This window comes from Eumetopias jubatus, unplaced genomic scaffold (genome assembly GCF_037043125.1).
Source record: "Eumetopias jubatus isolate StellerSeaLion01/CBP00866 unplaced genomic scaffold, mEumJub1_p1.0 scaffold_8, whole genome shotgun sequence".
NCBI lineage: Eukaryota > Metazoa > Chordata > Mammalia > Carnivora > Otariidae > Eumetopias > Eumetopias jubatus.
Window position 1 is genome coordinate 4,267,365 of NW_028274814.1, and position 20,233 is coordinate 4,287,597.

Here is a 20,233-nt window from a genome sequence, read left to right on the forward strand (position 1 = left end):
AAATAGGAGATGTATGGAAACTCTATGGACAAAGGCATGATCCCAAAAAGAGGACATAATTTGGTATATCAGATATATCGCCAAATGATAAATGGAGTCTAAAAGTGATGTAGCCAGTTATCAATTTATTGGCTCTCATCTAAAAATCCATTCTTCATTGTCCTGCTTATAACAGTGGAACAATTCTCTCTTGACAGGTATCATGTTAACCTTTATTGATAGAAGGTCCTAGACACTACAGAAAGAAGCAGCTTTCTTCCTAACTCTGTTACCTCTGTCTGCTTAATCCTAGGACACTGCATAATATAAACCTAGTAGAGCACACTCCAGAAAGTTTCAACAGCACCACCCCCATAGGTGTCTTCCTCACAAGGTCCCTGGCATGACTCATTCCCTTGGGCAGCTTCTCCCAGAACTTCTTAGCAAAATCTACCAGTGCAGAACCTCCCTCTGGGAAGCTTTCTAAGCATACCACCCTTGTAGGCAGCAAGAGGTATAGTACCTCCCTGGAAGATGGCTTTTCCCAGCACCACAGAGGATGGCTTCCCAATGTACTGCCATCATGGGCAGTTTCCCAATAAATCCCAGTTCCCACCAGCATGGCACCCCAGCAAACTTCTCTGCCACTCAGTGATGACAGCTCCTCCTTCTTCACAGGTGCAGACCTTAGCCCTGGGTGAGGAAGAGGGTAAGGATAGGGGTATTAAGATTTGTTCCTTCCTTAAGTCCTATGCTTCCATCCTATCATTAGAGGCTGCTCTTCATACTTTCTATCCCTGTATTCTTTACAGTTGTCTTTATCACTTATTCTCCTGTTATAATAATTCTTTATATTAAACTTTCCCTATTCAGATTACTGTGTAGTTTTTATCTTTTGATCAGTCCCTAACTGATACATTGTATTTCCCATTAGGAATTCAATTTAAACTTAAGTCCTTTCTGGGAGAAGAGATGATGTCACAGAACTAAAGGAATATGGAATATGGAATAGACAATGACATTATAGGCTATAAGATTTCATCAAAGAGACACACTGGGCACAGGTTCCAGCAGAACAACTCTGAAGCTCATAGGCTACATGCTTACCCTACATTTCTCTGCTATGGCTTACCATACATTATGAAGGCTTCCACATATATCTTGTTAATGCAACAAGACCACAAGCATATAAACCTGCATGTACTAACAATAAAATGTGTCAGCAATAAATATGAGATTATTCCACAATTCTCAAATGTTAGTGTACATAATAATCCTCTAAAAATCCTATTAAAAAGTGGATTCCTAACCTATATACACACAAGAAAACTTAAATTCAGTAAGTCTGACTTGGAGTTCTGAAATGGGCATTTGTAACAGGTATCTTGGGTGATATTTAAACATGATCCATCAAATATATTTTAAGAAACACTCATCAAAAGCCAGAAGATAATACACTTTGGCAATGTATCTGATACACCAAATTAAGCAATTATTCAAAAGAATTAATTATGGCTCTAAAAACTAAAAAATTTAGAATTCCAGATCAGAAGTTTAGTTGTATACTGAAGATTCCTCTTGATGAACATAAATGCATAAATCAGGATTTCAGGAATACCAGAAATGATGGTAACTGGCCCTAAGATGTAAATAGATACAGAGAAAAATAGACACATAGGACAGCTCTTTAGGTTATAAAATCAAAAGGACTCAGGAATGTACTGAATATTAGGAAATTGAGTTGTCAAGGTAAATCACCACACTTCTGGTTTACCCAAATGAATAAATACTACTACCATTCACTGAGATAGGGAATACTGGAGGAGGTATAAGTTTAGGGGTAAAAAATTCTTGGTTTTGACTCTGGGTTTGAGGTGAAATAGTCTAGAGGAGTTCAGAGGACAGTTTTGAGCAAGAGGGGTATATTTCTAAATTACCAGTATAAAGGTAATACTTAAATAGAAAAACTGGTTGAGGTTGCCTACAGGGAGAAGCTCAGAGCAAAGAAAAAAAAGGAAGGCATAGAATGAAATCTCAAAGCATTCCAATATTTACTGGTTAGAAAAGGAAGATGTCTCTACAAAGGAAACAGCTAAAGAGGTAAAACAATAGCCAGGAAAGTGTAATTCACAAAAGCCAAAGAAATAGTGTTTTAAAAATGAGGAAATGATCAACAATGTCAACTATGGCTGAGGTAAAGAAAATTGCCTATTCAATTTAACAGTATAAAAATTGCAGAGAACCATACAGAATGTTTTCTTTGTTATGGAGAGAGAATCCAGTCTGGGTAGGCTGAGAATGCTTTGGAAATAAGAAGAATATATACAGTAAATTGATATCAAAGAAATTTAGTACTGAACCAGTAAAGTATGGCCCTTAGCTGAACTGTTAAATTTTTATAGAAAATCCATAGACAACTCCAGCTGTTTTCATAACCCTAGTTGGCCCAGATTAACCTCCTCACTAAGTGCCAATTTACCAGTTAACAATTTTTTTTATAAAAAAAAACTCAACTAGTTTCATTGTTCCTAAACTGTCTGCAAGGCTTTTCTCTCCTCTCTTTTTAAAAATTTTTTTAAAAGATTTCATTTATTTATTTATTTGAGAGAGAGAGAGCAGGAGCAAGGGGAGGGGCAGAGGGACAGGGAGAAGCAGGTTCCCTGCTGAGTGGGGAGCTGGACAAGGGCTGGATCCCAGAACCCGGAGATCATCACCTGAGCCGAAGGCTGACACTTAATGAACTGAGCCACCCAGGTGCCCCTTCTCTCCTCTCTTTTATAAACCTTGGGTTTTGCCTTTATTCTCCAACAATAATCTAATAACTATTTTCCTCGTGAATAAATTTGCATACAAAATAGTTTTTAAAAGTTGGTTATGAACGGCAAAAGAGAAATAGGCCTGTAACTGTAGGGAATGTGGCATTAAATTAGAAAGATATGAGCATATTTAAAACCTGAAAGGAATGACACAATTGATTAGGAAAAGCTTAATATACAAGAATGATTAATCAAATTTCTTAAGATCCAAAACAAGAATGAGTTTTATGTAGGAAGAGGAATAATATCTGTTGAACAAGAGGAAAGGAGTGTAGAATGAGCATGGATATAAATAAATTTTTATCTGATAGCAGATAATGAAGGAGTTCTAACTGGTGGCTTGTATTTTCAAGCATTTTAAGTGACTGGCTGACAGTGAAAATGAAAATGGGACAGAGGGAATGTGGGTTTGAGATGATAGATGAAAAGGATTGAAATTCATTTTGGAAATACAAAGGAATTGCCAGGCAGTATTTGGAATAATTATGTCTAATAACTGCGTCATTTCATCAGTGTTTCACAGCTAAGCTAAAGGCCCAAAGAGTAAATAACTGCATTTACTCAAGGTTAAATTTTGTTAGACAAGTGCAATGAAAAAAGCAAGAGGTAAAGGAGAGTAGGAAGTTAAGAAATTCACTGTTATTAAGTACATATTCTCCAAGCTGAAAAGAACAATGAGTAAAAAAACTACAGGAAGGTTAAGAAATGAATGCACTAGTGGTCTTGATAAAGTCAAAGAGTAACCAGAATAGTATTTAAATAATAACTGATAAGAGAGAAATTTGTAGTTCAAGAATAAGTTGCCTGAATTAGTGATTTTTTAAAATAAAGCAATTTGGTTAATGATAAGGTTTGGAGTATGACAAGAAGTGAGGTTCAAAGGTAAAGAAAGACACTAGTTCTTGGGAGATAAGTCAAGGAACTGAGAGGCTAGGATTTGGGATGGGTCTTCACATTGACAGGACTAAGAATTAAAAGAGGAAAGTGAGACAAATCCATGAATAAAACAGAATAAAAAGAAGTTGGTAGATGAAAGTAAGAAGGCAGAAGGCAAGCTAGACTGTTCAAATTGCAAAGTATGCATTTTACAAGAGGGGAGAACAGTGGACTTCACCTCAGTTCTCCATCTGTGGAAAGATAATGATCAATCTACCATAGTCAAAGAAGAACTACTAACACTCTTTCAACATCAACCATATCTATCCTAAAGCAAATAGTATACAGTCCATAAAAGTCTACTCTGGAGCCAAAGGTAAAATAATAAGAGGGTCCTAGGAGATAGTTACAATTTCTATCTTTACTTTTAAATTTTATATCCCAAATAAATGAACCTATTTAATTTAAAGTACCTGGGATTCAAAAGTGTCTAATTGGACTAAACCAGAGCATAACCAAGGGAGAACAAGAATCATTCGATAAATCACTGAGGCTACCCTAGAAATCATTCTGCTATATTAACAGCATAGTCTTTCCCAAAATAGAATTAAAAACCCTTAAGGTTAGAGACCAGTAGCTTTCAAAATGGTCATAAAACATCTGAAAATCTAAAGTACAAAAAAGAAATCATTAAAATAACATTAAGTTTAAAGAAAACCGATATATAATTTTATAAGTAGATTGTCATATTATACATGCTTTTTTAAATACAGGAGAAGTGTTTAAGTTGGTAAGTTTTCTCTTGTCACTTACTCTTCTATGTAAATTAGGAAAGAATGATAATTTAATTTTAGGAGAAAGAATGTGTCAAACTCAGAGAATTCCAGATACATGCAGGAATGTAGTGTGTAATCACTGAGAAATATTTTGTTCTACCCATTTGTTCCTTCTCTATCTAAATTAAAAGGTTATAAACAATGATTATTCAAAATTTTAATATCAATTTAATTCACAGTTAAGAAATGTTATACTTACCTCTTCCATCTGATTGACCTGTTGCTGAAACCACTTAAAAAAAAAAAGGAATACTTATTGGCAAGTTATTCAAACATATAGGTACGCGTGAACGCATTTGTGTGTGTGTGTGTGTGTGTGTGTGTGTGTGTTGTGTCTTCATCTATCACATGTTAGCCCTGAACCAAACATCATTATCCTAGGGTTCAGAATGGGGCTAATGCAACATACAACTCAAACATAACATTTTTAAATATGTATAGTAGCAAGTTTGGGAATTCTTTTTACTTCCTCAAAACTTAGAAACCTCTTCATTAATATGTATTTCTGTATTAAATGTTAGTAGGTTTAAACTGTAGTATATTGAACATACCTTAAAAAGAGATTCCAAAATCTGGAAGATAAAGTTTTAATTAAAACATTTAAAAAATAAAAATTCTTCATAGTGTGTGATGTAATAAGTCTCTATAATTCTCAGTCAGAAAAATTCACAAATTACTAAAACTATAACTCTATAACCCAAAATCATAATATGTTTATAATTACAGATATAGTTTTTAGTATATCTTGCATAGATAATTCTAGAAAAATTTCCATCTTTATAGATCTATATTAGGGTACCCCAAAATAATTCACATATATGATTTCATATATTTTCTTAATATAGATAAGGAAAAAATTAAGATTCCTCTTGGAAGAGATTTTTTTTCATATAGTAGAGAATATAGTAATGAAAAGCATTATCATAAGAACATTATCTCCTCAATGAGACTTTGCTCTGATAACGGGCCTAAAAATCAAGATATAAAATATTATACTACTACTTGATATTTTTGATTGAAAATGCAAAGAACTGGTTTGGGAGATTGTGACAGAAATTGAATATCCAAAATGAATCATACAATCCAAAATACCAATATTTAACACTTAGAAAATGTAATGTTAAAAATGATTATGTTTGCCACACAAAATAAAAGCCCATTCTATCATATCCAGATAAGAGTTTTTAATCACTTTGTTAAAGAAAAATATTACTACATTCATTCAGGCAGTAAAAAAAAAGTTACTTAACTAAAAAATCAGGCTAGTCTAAAATTTCTCTTCTGTCACACTAACTCTAAATCAATAGTTCAAAAATTGTGGTCCCACAATCAAAAGCATCAGCATCACCTAAACAAAGATATTCATTGGCAATGTAAACTCCTAGGCCCTACCCCACTCAACTGAATCAAAAACTCTGGGAGTAGGGCCAGTAATTTGTGTTTTAACTAGCCCTCCAATTGATTCCACTGCATGCTAAAGTTTGAGAATCACTGTGCTAAGTAATAAGAAATCAGAAATCTAAGCAAAAAGGGCTGAGATAATCAAGAAAATATACCAAAGTAAATAAATATCCAAGACTGAAGGAAAATATTTTCAGCTACATAAGGATTTAGAAACTAATGTTCACTGAGGCATACTACCTTGTAATAAACTCATTCTTCCCACTATCAAAAGAGATTCCAAGGTTCTCAAAACCTCTTTTCCTATCTCAGAAGATGATGGGAAACCATCATATATCAATTCATCCACTCATTAGAGCCAGAGTTCAACAACTATTTAAACCACTAAAAGCCTGGAGAACAAAGGCTTTCTCAACTACTGAGATATCAGTTCTAGTAATGTTAAATCTAGAACATTATTGATAAAAGTGGAAACAGACCAGAAGTGAGAAAATCAATTTTAGGCAAACACTAAATAGAAAGAGAAAATTCTATGAAAATATGGAAGAATATATATAAAGTTCCCCAGGAAAATATTAAACTTCCACTCTAATTTTAAAGATATTATCATGTAAGTGTGAAGCCAAGACAAAACTATTTTCAGAAATTCAAAGGCTCAGAAATGTTTTCACCACACATTCTAACCTAGCAAACAAAAACAAAATTTATTCTTAGAAAAGTAAACACAAGAAAAAACTATAGGCAAGGTAACCAATAAATACCCTCCTCTTTTTGTTTCAACTTTTAATTTAAATTCCAATTAGTTAGCATATAGGGTGATATTAGTTTCATGAGTAGAATTCCGTGATTCATCATTAACATATTACACCCAGTGCTCACCACAAGTGCCCTCCTTAATACCCAACACCCATTTAACCCATCCCCCTGCCCACCTCCCCTCCAGTAACTCTCAGTTTGTTCTCTACAGTTAAGAATCTGTTTTAAGGTTTACTTCTTTTTTCCCCCTATGTTCATCTGTTTCATTTCTTAAATTCCACATATGAGTAAAATCATATGGTATTTGTCTTTCTCTGACTCACTTATTTCACTTAACATAATATACTCTAGCTCCATCCATGTTGTTGCAAATGAAAAGATTTCATTATTTTTTATGACTGAGTAATATCCCATTGTGTATATATACCACAACTTCTTTATCCATTCATCAGGAAATGGACCTTTGGGCTCTTTCCATACTTTGGCTATTGTTGATAATGCTGCTGTAACATAAACATCAGGGTACATGTCTCCTCCCCTTTGGATTAATATTTTTTTTATTCTTTGAATAAATACCAAGGAGTGCAATTGTTAGATCGTAGGGTAGTTTTATTTTTAACTTTCTGAGGAACTTCCATACTGTTTTGCAGAGAGGCTGTAATTCCACCAACAGTGTAGGAGAGTTCTCCTTTCTCCGCATCCTCACCAACATCTGTTGTTTCCTGTGTTGTTGATTTTAGCCATTCTGACAGGTGTGAGGTGATATTCATTGTAGTTTTAATTTGTATTTCCCTGATGATGAGTGATGTTGAGCATTTTTTCATGTGTCTGTTAGCCATCTGAGTAAATACCCCACTCTTAAAAAAAATTGTGGCTAATGGAGCTGTCACTCAATGCCACTGTCATAAAAGACTTCCTAATGAGAAGATGGCATAATATTTTTTAAAGTGAAATAATAACCTGTAACCAAAATTCCAGATAGGCATATTGTGTCACTGAAGCCAAGAGAAGTCCTGAAAGACTGGCAGCTTTTGCCTTTGTTTTATCTAGCTCAAAACTCTCTCAAGGCAAAAAACAAACAAAGCAAAATAAAAACAAAAGAACAAAAAACCCAGCTAAGTAGAGGGCATTCCTCAACATTGAAAGGCAAATAAACAAGCTACAGCTCCCTGAGAAAAATATTGCCTTTGTGGCAAATAATATACATGTCAACAGCCTAGAAGAAAAAGCTGGGTAAAGAGTTACTTTGGAAAATAAGGATTTTGAAAAGATCCCATATATAAGGGAGAATCTAGTAAGCCATACACTTACCCAGGCCAAGACTCATGCTCAGAAAAAATATCTGAATGAACATTAAACTTCCACCTTTGGCTTATCTTTATCTCAGAGCAAGCAGAAAATGAAGGCTAACTCAAAATTTGTAAACAGCCTGGCTAAGCTTTGAAGGAGTGCCCCAACACAGAGCCAATCTTAAAGGAACAGGAAATTTTTTTCTCCTTTTCTTCTTTATTTATTTGTGTGTGTGTGTGTGTGTGTGTGTAGCTCAAGGCATTTAAGGAAATCTTTCTTAAATCCACCAGCTGACCACAAGCAACAGGAACAGAAGCCTGAGAGACAAAATACTTAATCAAGGAATATAGACTTTCAAAATAAATAGTTAGACTTCTGGTTTCCAATCCAGCATGCAAGGAGCCTGGATTATTCACACTGTCCTAACAATAAAAGCTGAATGAACTGGAAATCTACAACTCTTCTTATATCTATCACAGAATTGAGGTCACTGAACAAATCACAGCACCAAAAATTAAAGAGACAAACAGGTGATACTGAGAATCAGAAATTATCAGAGCAGAACTCCATGAGAACAAACCTGAGGAACTAGCAGTGGGATAAGAAAACCCAAACTGTAAGTGAATTGTTGGAAGCCCAGCATGGACAAGTTCAAGAGTTAAAAACTTCAGTGGGGGCAAGTTCTGAGGAGCTTTTTTAAAAGCTGAGCATACTCTTAACCATATTACCTAGCAATCATTCTCCTTGGTGTTTAATCAAATGAGTTAAAAACTTATGTCCATGCAAAAGCCTGCACACAGATGTTTATGGCAGATTTATTCATAATTACCAAAACTTGGAAGCAAACAAGGTGTCATTCAGTAAGTGAATAGATAAACTGTGGTACAACTATACAATAAATTATTATTCTGCACCAAAAAAAAAGTGAGCTGTCAATCTATGAAAAGACATGTAGGAATCTTAAATGCATATTACTAAGTGAAAGAAGATATTCCAACGATATGACAGTCTGGAAAAGGAAAACTAAAGATATAAAAAGATCAGTGGCTATCAGGGGTTGGATAGGGAAAGGAAGATGAATATGTGGAGCACATAGGATTTTTAGGGCAGTGAAACCATTCTGTATGATACCATAATTGTACATACATATCATTTTACATTAGTTAAAACCCATAGGATGTACAACACCAAGATAAAGCCTCATGTAAACTATGGATATTGGGTGATGATGATGTGTCAGTATAGTTTCATAGATCATACAAAGATACCACTCTGGTGCATGATGTTGATAATAGGGACAACCCATGCAAGCATAGGCATAGGGAGCATATGGAAACTCTCTGTACTATATGCATTTCTGCTGAGAACATAAAATTGTTCTAAAAATGAAGTCTATTTAAAAAATAGTAGTTTAGAAAAGTCACTAAACAAAAATAACAAAATTTAATACCCAGAGTTACCACATAAAATATTCAAAATATCTTGTTTTCAACAAAAAAATTATGAAGCAAGCATTCAATGAAACAAAATATTGTGACTTATTTGAAGGAAAAATAAACAAACAGATATTGTTCCTAAGGAAGCTTATACACTGGTTAGTAGACAAAAACTTTAAATCTACTGTCTTAAATACACTCAATGAGCTAAAGGAAATCATGCACAAAGAATTAAAGGAAACATGGGGCACCTGGGTGGCTCAGTTGGTTAAGCGACTGCCTTTGGCTCAGGTCATGATCCCAGGGTCCTGGGATCAAGCCCTGCATCTGGCTCCCTGCTCGGCGGGAAGCCTGCTTCTCCCTCTCCCCTTCCCCCTGCTTGTGTTCCCTCTCTTGCTGTCTCTCTCTCTCTCTCTGTCAATTAAATAAATAAATAAAATCCTAAAAAAAAGAATTAAAGGAAACAAACAGTATTCTAACAAATATAAATAAAGATATAGAAATTACAAAAAGAAGCCAAATTCTAGAAATGAAAACAAAAAACTGAACAAAAGTAACAATAACTGAAATGAAAATTTTACTAGAGGGTTTTGATAGCAGATTTGAGCAGGCAAAAGAATCAATTTAAAGACAGACCAATTGAAATTATCCAGTCTGAGAAGAAAGAAAAATGAATGAAAAAAAGGAACAGAGCCTAACAGAATTATAGGCTATCATCAAGCATATCAACATAGACATTATAAGACTTCCAGGAAAACAGAGAAAAGAGGGCAAAAAGAATATTTAAGGAAGTAATGACTGAATACTTACCAAATTTGAGAAAAGATAAGGATTTGTATGTCAAAATCATAGTAGAATAATCAAAGATCCATATGAAGATACATTATAATAGAACTGTTGAAAGCCAAACACAAATATAGAATCTTGAAAGCAGCAAGAGAGGAGTATTATGTACAAGAGCTCTTCAATAAGATTAACAGCTGATTTCTCCTCAGAGACTATGGACACCAGAAGGTAGTGTGATGGCATATTTTAAATGTAAAAAAACAAAAAAATACCATAGGTCAAGTGTTACATGTCTGGCAAAATTATCCTTCAGAAATGAAGGAGAACTTAAAAAAAAAAAAGCCATAATTAAATATAAGAAAGTTATGAATAAAAATATGTAAATATGACAGCATATACATAAACTGTGGAGGGAACAAAAGGAACAAAAAGAAGTCTTTTTAGAATGTGTTTGAACTTAAATGACCAACAACCTAATAGAGACTGCTATATGCTTAATATGTTATACATGAACTTCATGGTAACTACAAACCCAAAAATCTATAAAAGATACAAAAAATAAAGAGAAAGAAGCTAAATATAACACTACAGAAACTCATCAATCACAAAGAAGGACAGCAAGAGAAGAAGAAAGAAGCAGAGAAGAACTACAAAAATAACCATAAAATAATTAACAGAATGGCAATAAGCCCATACTGTCAATAATTAAATGTAAATGGCCTAAATTCTTCAATCAAAAGACATAGGGTGACATAATGTATAAAAAAATATAAGAACCATCTACATGCTCCCTATAAGAGACTCACTTCACACCCAAAGACACATACAGACTGAAAGTGAAGGAATGAAAATACTGACCCTTACAAATGAAAGCAAAAATACGCCAGGTAACAATACCTATATCAGACATAATACTTTTAAACAACAACTAACAAAAGACAGAGAAAGGTATTACATAATAATAAGATAAAGGGATCAATCCAACAAGAAGATATAACAATTGTAAACATCTATGCATCCAATATTAGAGCAACTAACTATAAAAAGCAAACATAAACAGACATAAAAGGAGAAATTGATTGTAATACAATAATAGTAGAAGACTTTAACACCTCACTTATATCAATAGATAGATCATTCAGGCAGAAAATCAATAAGGAAATAAGAGTCTCTGAATGACACATTAGACTAGGTGGACTTAACACATATATATAGAACATTCCATCCAAAATAACAGAATATACATTCTTCTCAAGTACACATGGAACATTCCCCAGAATAGATCAGATGTTAGGCACAAAACAAGTCTCAATAAATTTAAAAACTGAAATCATACTATGCATCTTTTTCAACCACAATGGTATGAAACTAAAAATCAGAAGAAAAAAAATGAAAAGAACACAAACACATAGAGGCTAAACAACATGTTACTAAACAACTAAGGAGTCAATGAAGAAATCAAAGAAAAAATTGAAAAATATATGGAGACAAATGAAAACACAAATGTCTAAAATCTTTGGGACACAGCAAAAGCAGTATTAATAGGGCAATATACAGCAACACAGGCCTACCTCAAGAAACAAGAGAAAGTTCAAATAAGCAATCTAACCTGACACCTAAATGAACCAGAAAAAGAGCAAACAAAGCCCAAGGTTAATAGAAGGAAGAAAAACTAATAAAGATCAGAACACAAATAAAGACTTTTAATAAAGTAAAAGATCAATGAATGAAACCAAGAGCCCAAGAGCTTGTTCTTTAAAAAGATAAACAAAATTGATAACCCTTAGCCAAACTCATCAATAAAAAAAAAGAAAAAAACTCAAATAAATAAAATCAGAAACAAAAGAGAAGAATCAACTTACACCACAGAAATACAACAGAAAATAAGAGAATACTATGAAAAATTCTATGTCAGCAAACTGGACAACCTAGAAGAAATGAATAAAATCCTAGAAATATGCAATCTTCCAAAACTGAATCAGGAAGAGACAGAAAATCTGAAGACCAATTACTGTAATGAAATTGAATTAGTAATAAAAAAACTGCCCAAAAATAAAAGTCCAGGACCAGATGGATTCATAGGTGAATTCTGACAACCATTTAAAGAAGAGTTACTACCTATTCTCAAACTATTCCAAGAAATCAGAAGAAAAAGGAAAGTTTCCAAATTCATTGTACAAGGCCAGCATTACCCTAATACCAAAATCAGACAAAGACACCACAAAAAAAGAAAACTATAGGCCAATACCACTGATGAACATAGATGTAAAAATCCTTAACAAAATACAGGCAAACCACATTCAACAATACATTAAAAGGATCATTCACCACGATCAAGAGGGATTTATTCTGGGGCACCTGGGTGGCTCAGATGGTTAAGTGTCTGACTTCGGCTCAGGTCATGATCTCAGGGTCCTGGGATCAAGCCCAGTGTTAGGCTCCTTGCTCAGCAGGGAGTCTGCTTGTCCCTCTCCCTCGCCCTCTGCCCCTCCCCCACTCATATGCGCTCTCTCTCTCAAATAAATAAAATCTTTTTTTAAAAAAGTGGGATTTATCCTGGGGGTGCAAGGATGGTTTAATATTCACAAATCAATGTGATACATCATTTCAACAAAAAAAATTAAAAATCATATGATCATCTCAATAAATGCAGAAACAGCATTTGACAAAATTCAACAGCCATTCATGATAAAAATTCTCAAGAAAGTGGGTTTAGCAGAAACATACATCAACATAACACAGGCCATATTAAAAAAAACACACAGCTAACATCATATCCAATGGGGAAAAAAAATAGAGCTTTCCCCCTAAGGTCAGGAACAAGACAGGATGTCTACTCTCACCACTATTAATTAATTCAACATAGTACTAGAAGTCCTAGCTGCACCAATCAGGCAACAAAAATAAATAAAAAGCATCCATATTGGTAAGGAAGAAGTTAAACTGTTGTTATTTGCAAATGGCCTAATACTATATATGGAAAACCCTAAACTATTAGAACTATTAGAAATAATAAAGGAATTCAGTAACATTGCAGAATATAAAATTAATATTCAGAAATGTGTTGCATTTCTAGCAAGATAGCAGGAGAAATTAAGAGAACAATTCTATTTATAATTACACCAAAAGAAATTATATACCTAGGGATAAATATAACAAAAGTGGTGAAAGACCTGTACTCTGAAAACCATAAAACACTGATGAAATAAATAGAAGATGACACAAACAAATGGAAAGATATTCCATGCTCATGGATTGAAAAAATACTGTTAAAATGTCCATACTACCCAAGGCAATCTACAGCTTTAATGCAGTCCCTATCAAAATAGCAATGGCATTTTCACAGAACTAAAACAAATAATCCTAAAATTTGTATGGAACCACAAAGACCCCAAATAGTCAAAGCAATTTTGAAAAAGAAAATCAAAGCTGGAGGTAGCAGAATTCCAGATTTCAAGATATACTACAAAGCTGTAGTAATGAAAACAAGTATGGTACTGGCACAAAAATAGACTCATAGATCAATAGAACAAAATAGAAACAAAATAGAAAATCCAGAAATAAACCCATGCTTGTATAGTCAATCAAAGAAGGCAAAAACAAAGAAGGCAAAAATATACAATGGGGATAAAACACTCTCTTCAATAAATGGTGCTAGGAAAACTGGACAGCTATATGCAAAAGGATGAACTGGACCACTTTCTACACCATACATAAAAATAAACTAAAAATGGATTAAATACTTAAATGTGAAACCTGAAACCATAAAAATCCTAGAAAAGAACACAGATACTACTTCTTTTTTTTTTTACACTGACCATAGCAACTTTTTTCTGGCTAGGTCTCCTAAGGAAAGAGAAACAAAAGCAAAATAAACTATTAGGATTACATCAAAATAAAAAGCTTTTGCATAGCAAATGAACCACCAACAAAACAAAAAAGCAATATACTGAATGGGAGAAGATATTTGCAAATGATGTCTCTCATAAGGGGTTAGCATCCAAAATATACAAAGAACTACATAACTCAAAACCAAAAAAAGAAAAAAGAAAAGAAATAAAAACACAATCCAATTAAAAAATGGGCAGAGGACTTGAACATTTTTCCAAAGAAGACATATGAATAGCCAATAGATACATGTAAAGATGTTCAACATTACTAATTATCAGGGAAATGCAAATCAAAGGCACAATGACATATCACCTCACAGCTATCAGAATGGCTAGTATCAAAAAGATAAGCAATAACCAATGTAGGCAAGGATATAGAGAAAAGGGAACTCTTGTATACTGTTGGTGGGAATGAAAGCTGATACAACTGTTGTGGAAAAGAGTATGGAGATTCCTCAAACAAACTAAATTTAGAAATGCCAGTCTCTGGTTTTGATTGAAGAATTTAATCTATATTTATTTATTTATTTTTAAAGATTTAATTTATTTATTTGAGAGAGAGCATGAATGTGGGGGAAGGGCAGAGAGAGAGGGAGAAGCAAACTCCCTGCTGAGCAGGGAGCCTGATGTGGGGCTCTAGGACCCTGGGATCATGACCTGAGCTGAAGGCAGACACTTAACCGACTGAGCCACCCAGGCGCCCCTTAACCTGTATTTAATGTAACTACCTCCCTGGAATGATTTATTTCTGCCAATTTGTTATTTTTCTGTATATCATACTATTTTAAAAACTCATTTCCTCTATTAATTCCATTTGGTTTAATTAACTTTTTGTAGCATACTCTTTTGATTCCTTTCTCATTTCCCTTTTTTTATATATTTTTAAATTATTTATTAGTAGTTACCTTAGGGTTACAATGAATATCATAAACTTTTTTTTAAAAGATTTTATTTATTTATTTGACAGAGAGACACAGCGAGAGAGGGAACACAAGCAACAGGCAGAGGGAGAGGGAGAAGCAGGCTCCCTGCTGAGCAGGGAGCCCAATGTGGGGCTCGATCCCAGGACCCTGGGATCATGACCTGAGCCGAAGGCCAATGCTTAACCAACTGAGCCACCCAGGTGCCCCCATAAACTTTTAATAGTATAGTGAATTGATGCTAATTTAACTTCAAAATTACACATCTCTGTTCCTATACAGCTTCATCCTCCCTTTCTACTGTCATAAATTAGACTTTTATACATTGTGTGCTCATTAACATAGATTTATAATTACTTAGTTTTATGCTTTATGTTTTTGTCTTTTATATTGTGTGGAAAAAAGTATTCAAAAACCAAAAATACATTATTTTTTGTATTTTTTATTTAACTAGTTACTTCTTTTCTTATTTTATTTGAATATATTTGACACACAATATTACATCAGTATCAAGAATACAACACAGTGAAGGGATTCAACAACTCTGTAACTTATGCTATGCAAGTATAGCTACCATCCAGCACCATCCAATGCTATGACAATGCCACTGGTTATATTCCCTACACTATACCTCTCATTCCCATAATTTATTCATTCCATAGTTGGAAGCATGTATCTCCTACTCCCCTTCACCCATTTTGCCTATCCGCTACCTTCTGCTCTCTGGCAATCATCAGTTTCTTCTCTGTATTTATAGATCTGATTCTGCTTTTTGTTTATTCATTTGGTTTTTTAGTTTCCATATATAAGTGAAATCAGACAGTATTTGTCTTTTTCTGACTTATTTTATTTAACATAATATCTTCTAGGTCCATCCATGTTGCCACAAATGGAAAGATTTCATTCTTTTTCATAACTGAGTAATATTCCATCACACACACACACACACACACACACTCACACACACACACACACACACTCACACACACACACACACACCACATCACCATTATCAATTCATCTATCAGTGGACTCTTGGGCTACTTCCATATCTTGGCTATTGTAAATAATGTTGCAATAAACATAGGGTTTCATAACTTCTCAACTTAATATTTTCATTTTCTTTGGGTAAATATTTGGTAGTGGAATTATTAGATCATATGGTGGTTCTATTTTTAATTTTTTGAGGAACCTCCATACTATTTTCCACAGTAGCTGTTAAAGTATAATGAATCTGAACTAATTAAGAATAATTTAGTCATACTTCTTTAGTCATTTAAGTTGGGAGAGATTTTTGTATATTCTTGGTATTTAAAGACTGTTTAAAATTAGAATGTCATAAAATGAAATTTAACATTTTAGAATAATGAGATTTTAGTAGATGAAAAGAAATAACATTTTTTATTCCACTACCATAATTGTTATTTTCATGTTACCACAAAACTATCTGGCAAAAACTTTCTGCTTATTTCTAAAATATTAAAAAATTTTTTTAAAATAAAATGAGATTATAGATAATAAACCAGTAGTGGAGATAAAATGATACACAAAAAAATTATTCAACCTAAATTAAGGCAGGATGGGGCACCTGGATGGCTCAGTCAGTTAAGTGTCTGACTCTTGATTTCGGCTCAGGTCATGATCTCAGGGTTGTGAGACAGAGCCCTGAATCAGTCTCCACATTCAATGGGGAGTTTGCCTGAGATTTTTTTTCTCTTTCCCTCTTCCTCTGCCCTTTCCCCCCCGCTCAAATAAATAAATAAATAAATCTTTTAAAAAATTGAAAATAAAAAAATAAAGGCAGGGCATGACAGAGGAACAATACAAAAAAAAAAAAAAGCAAAATGGCAGTCTTACACCCAAACATGTTATTATTACACTAAATGCATATGGTCGAAACAGTCCATTTAAAGGCAGATATCATCAGACTGAAAATTTAAAAAAAAACAGTTTTTCTATAAGAAACACATTTTAAATAGAAAGATATAAATAGGTTAAGTAGAAGAAATACCATGACAGCACTAATTGTAAGAGTAACTGTATCAGTATCAGACAAAGCAGACTACAGAATGAGAAATATTATCATAGACATATGAGACACTATTTCATAATAACCAAATGGTCAATTCATCTAAAATGCATAATAAATTATTGCATTCAACTAATGACGTTTTGCTTAGGATTTTTACACCTGTTTACAAGTAAAACTGCACTCTAATTTATCTTTATCTAAATGTCTTAGATAGACATTAGGTACAAGCTTTAGGTACAAGAATATGTTAGCCTCTTAAAACAAGTTGGGGAATTATCTGGGTTTGGGTTCTGCCAAAAGCATATACTGAGACAAGAATTATGTTAAGTAGTTTGTAAGGCAATCCCAAAAAATATGGGGAGAGAGTGGAGAAATCAAACAAAGAATGGTGTGTATAGACCATAAACATGAGTTTTTACTAGGAGCAATTGAGTCTATATCTCCTGAGGGACCATTTTAGAGCATGTGTGAATATACTTCATACATGTCCACAAAGGATACTTATTCATCAATTCTGGGAATATTAACTGCAGCAATTCCAGTCTGCCAGTCAGGCAAAAACACACAATGTACTTCAGTTAGAAGCTAGCATGAATTTCTGAACTTGGATCAGACAGTTGTTTGAGGTTCAGTGGAACTATTATTGTACCTCTAGTAAACAATTCCACCCCTGTAGGATCACAGCCTCCAATCCCACAGTACCTAGACTTGCAGGGACTGGAAATAAATATTCCCGAAGTGGATCATTGGGAGTGATGAGAAAAGGAGCCAAATCTACTTCTTTGATTCCTGGATATGTGTAACTCTAGTAACTGGGAACATAGCACCACCGTTGGTTCAACACATATACCACATCTTGCTGGACAACATTGTACCCCCCCCCCTTATGTTGTATTATTATTGAGATCAGCCTAAGAACTATTATATATTCCTGGTGAACCAAACCTTTCATCATTGTATGGAGAATCATCTCTAATTTTATTTGCTTTAACTTCTAATTTGTCTAACAATAATAAAGCTATGCTAGCTTTAAGTTACCATATATTTGTTTATCATTTTACTTTCCTTTATTTTTTCTTTAGTTTTTATTATATATTTTGTAGTCACCATGCAGTGCTTTATACCCCAGAACTTCTTGTATCTTTTGATCATCATCACCCATTTCTCCCACCTCTCACCACCACCACCAAACACCACCACCCGCCCTGCCACCTCTGGCTACCACCAATCTGTTCCATGTTTCTTTGAATTACATTTTTTTAGATTCCACATATAAGTCAGATCATACATTGTCTTTCTTTGTCTGACTTATTTCACTTAGCATAATGCGCTCAAGGTCCATCCATATTGCTGCATTTGGCAGGATTTCCTTCTTCTTTATGGAAGAATAATATTCCATTGTATATATAGATATCACATTTTCTTTATCCATTCATTGATTGAGGGACACTTAAGTTGTTTCCATGTCTTGGGATTTAAAAAAAAAAAAAGATTTTATTTATTTATTTGAGAGAGAGTAAAAGAGAGGGAGCACAAGCAGGGAGGAGGGGTAGAGGGACAGGGAGAAGCAGACTCCCTGCTGAGCAGGGAGCCCAACACAGGACTCAATCCCAGGACTCTGGGATCATGACCCAAGCCAAAGGCAAACGCTTAACTGACTGAGCCACCCAGGCGCCCCTTTGTCTTGGGCTTTTGTGAATAATGCTGCAATAACCATGGGGGTGCATATATCTCTTCAAGACAATGATTTCATTTCCTTCTGATATATACCCAGAAGTGAAATTCCTGGACCATACTGTAGTCACATTTTTAGATTTTTGAGAAATTCCACATTTTTTTCCCCATAGTGGAAGTTTACATTACCACCAGTAGTACACAAGGGTTGCCATTTCTCCACAACCTTGCAAGCATGTGATCTCTTGTCTTTTTGATGATACTCATTCTAACAAGTATGAGGTGATATCTCATTGTGGTTTTGATTTGCCTTTTCCTAATGATTGGTGACACTGAACACTTTCCATGTACATGTTGGCCATTTGAATGTCTTCTTTGGAAAAAAATGTCCTCTGCCCATTTTTTACTTGGATTGTTTGGGTCTCCCCCCAGGGACTCATGTAAGTTCTGTATATATTTTGGATAGTAACCCCTTATCAGACATATGCTTTACAGACATTTTCACCCATTCTGTAGGTTGTCTTTTCATTTTGTTGTTGGTTTCCTTTACTGTGTAGAAGCTTTTTAGTTTGATGTAGTCTCATTTATTTATTTTTGTTCTGTTGCCATTGCTTTTGATACCACATGCAAAAGAATCATTGCCAAGACTGACCTCAAGAAGCTTATCCCCAAGTTTTTATCCAGTAGTTTTATGGTTTCAGGTCTATATTCAAGTCTTTAACCCATATTGAATTGATTTTTGTGCATAATGTAAGATAGGAGTCCAGTTTTTCCAAAACCATTTATTGAAGAGACCATCCTTTCTCCACTATATATGCTTGGCTCTTGTGTCATATATTAATTGATCATATATGTGTGGGTTTATTTCTGGGCTCTTTATTCTTTTCCATTAATCTGTGTTTTTATGTGAATACCACACTATTTTGATTACTATGGCTTTGTGATAGAGTTTGAAATAGAAGACAGCTTGTTCTTTTTTTCAAGATTGCTTTGGCTCTTTGGGGTTTTGTTTTTTGGTTTTTTTTTGTCATTCCATACAAATTTTAGGCTTTTTCTTCTATTTCTGTGAGAAAATATCATTGGAACCTTAATGCAGGCTGCACTGAATTTACAGATCACTTTAGATAGTATTGATATTTTAATATTATTCTTCTGATCTATGAACACTAAGTATATTTCCATTTATTTGTATCTTCTTCAATTTCTTTCATCAGTGTCTTATAGTTCTTAGTGTACAGATAATTTCACATCCTTCACATCCTTAAATATTTCCCTAGGTATTCTATTCTTTAATTTTTTTACTTTCAACCTTTCTGTATTTTTATGCTTTAATATGTCTCTAGTAAACATATAGTTTAAATTTATTTTTCATCAATTTTTCTCAATTGATATATTTAATTGGTATATTTACTGATATATTTAGATTTATTTCTACTCTCTTACTTGTGGATCAACTGTCTTATTTTTTTCCTCTACTTTTTTAGAATCTTTTGGATTTTTTTTTGTCATTCAATTTTCCTCTACTAGAGTAAAAATTCTAC

At 33.8% G+C, this 20,233-nt stretch overlaps 1 protein-coding gene across 1 annotated transcript in view; it reads right to left on the reverse strand.

The window, feature by feature from the left end:
• Positions 1 to 20,233, reverse strand: part of CCDC7 (coiled-coil domain containing 7) — a 395,691-nt gene that overhangs the window by 336,889 nt on the left and 38,569 nt on the right. The window contains 2 exon segments of the mRNA XM_088025513.1: positions 4,707 to 4,739; positions 5,059 to 5,079. Of these exon segments, the coding sequence (XP_087881639.1) occupies positions 4,707 to 4,739; positions 5,059 to 5,079 (54 nt within the window).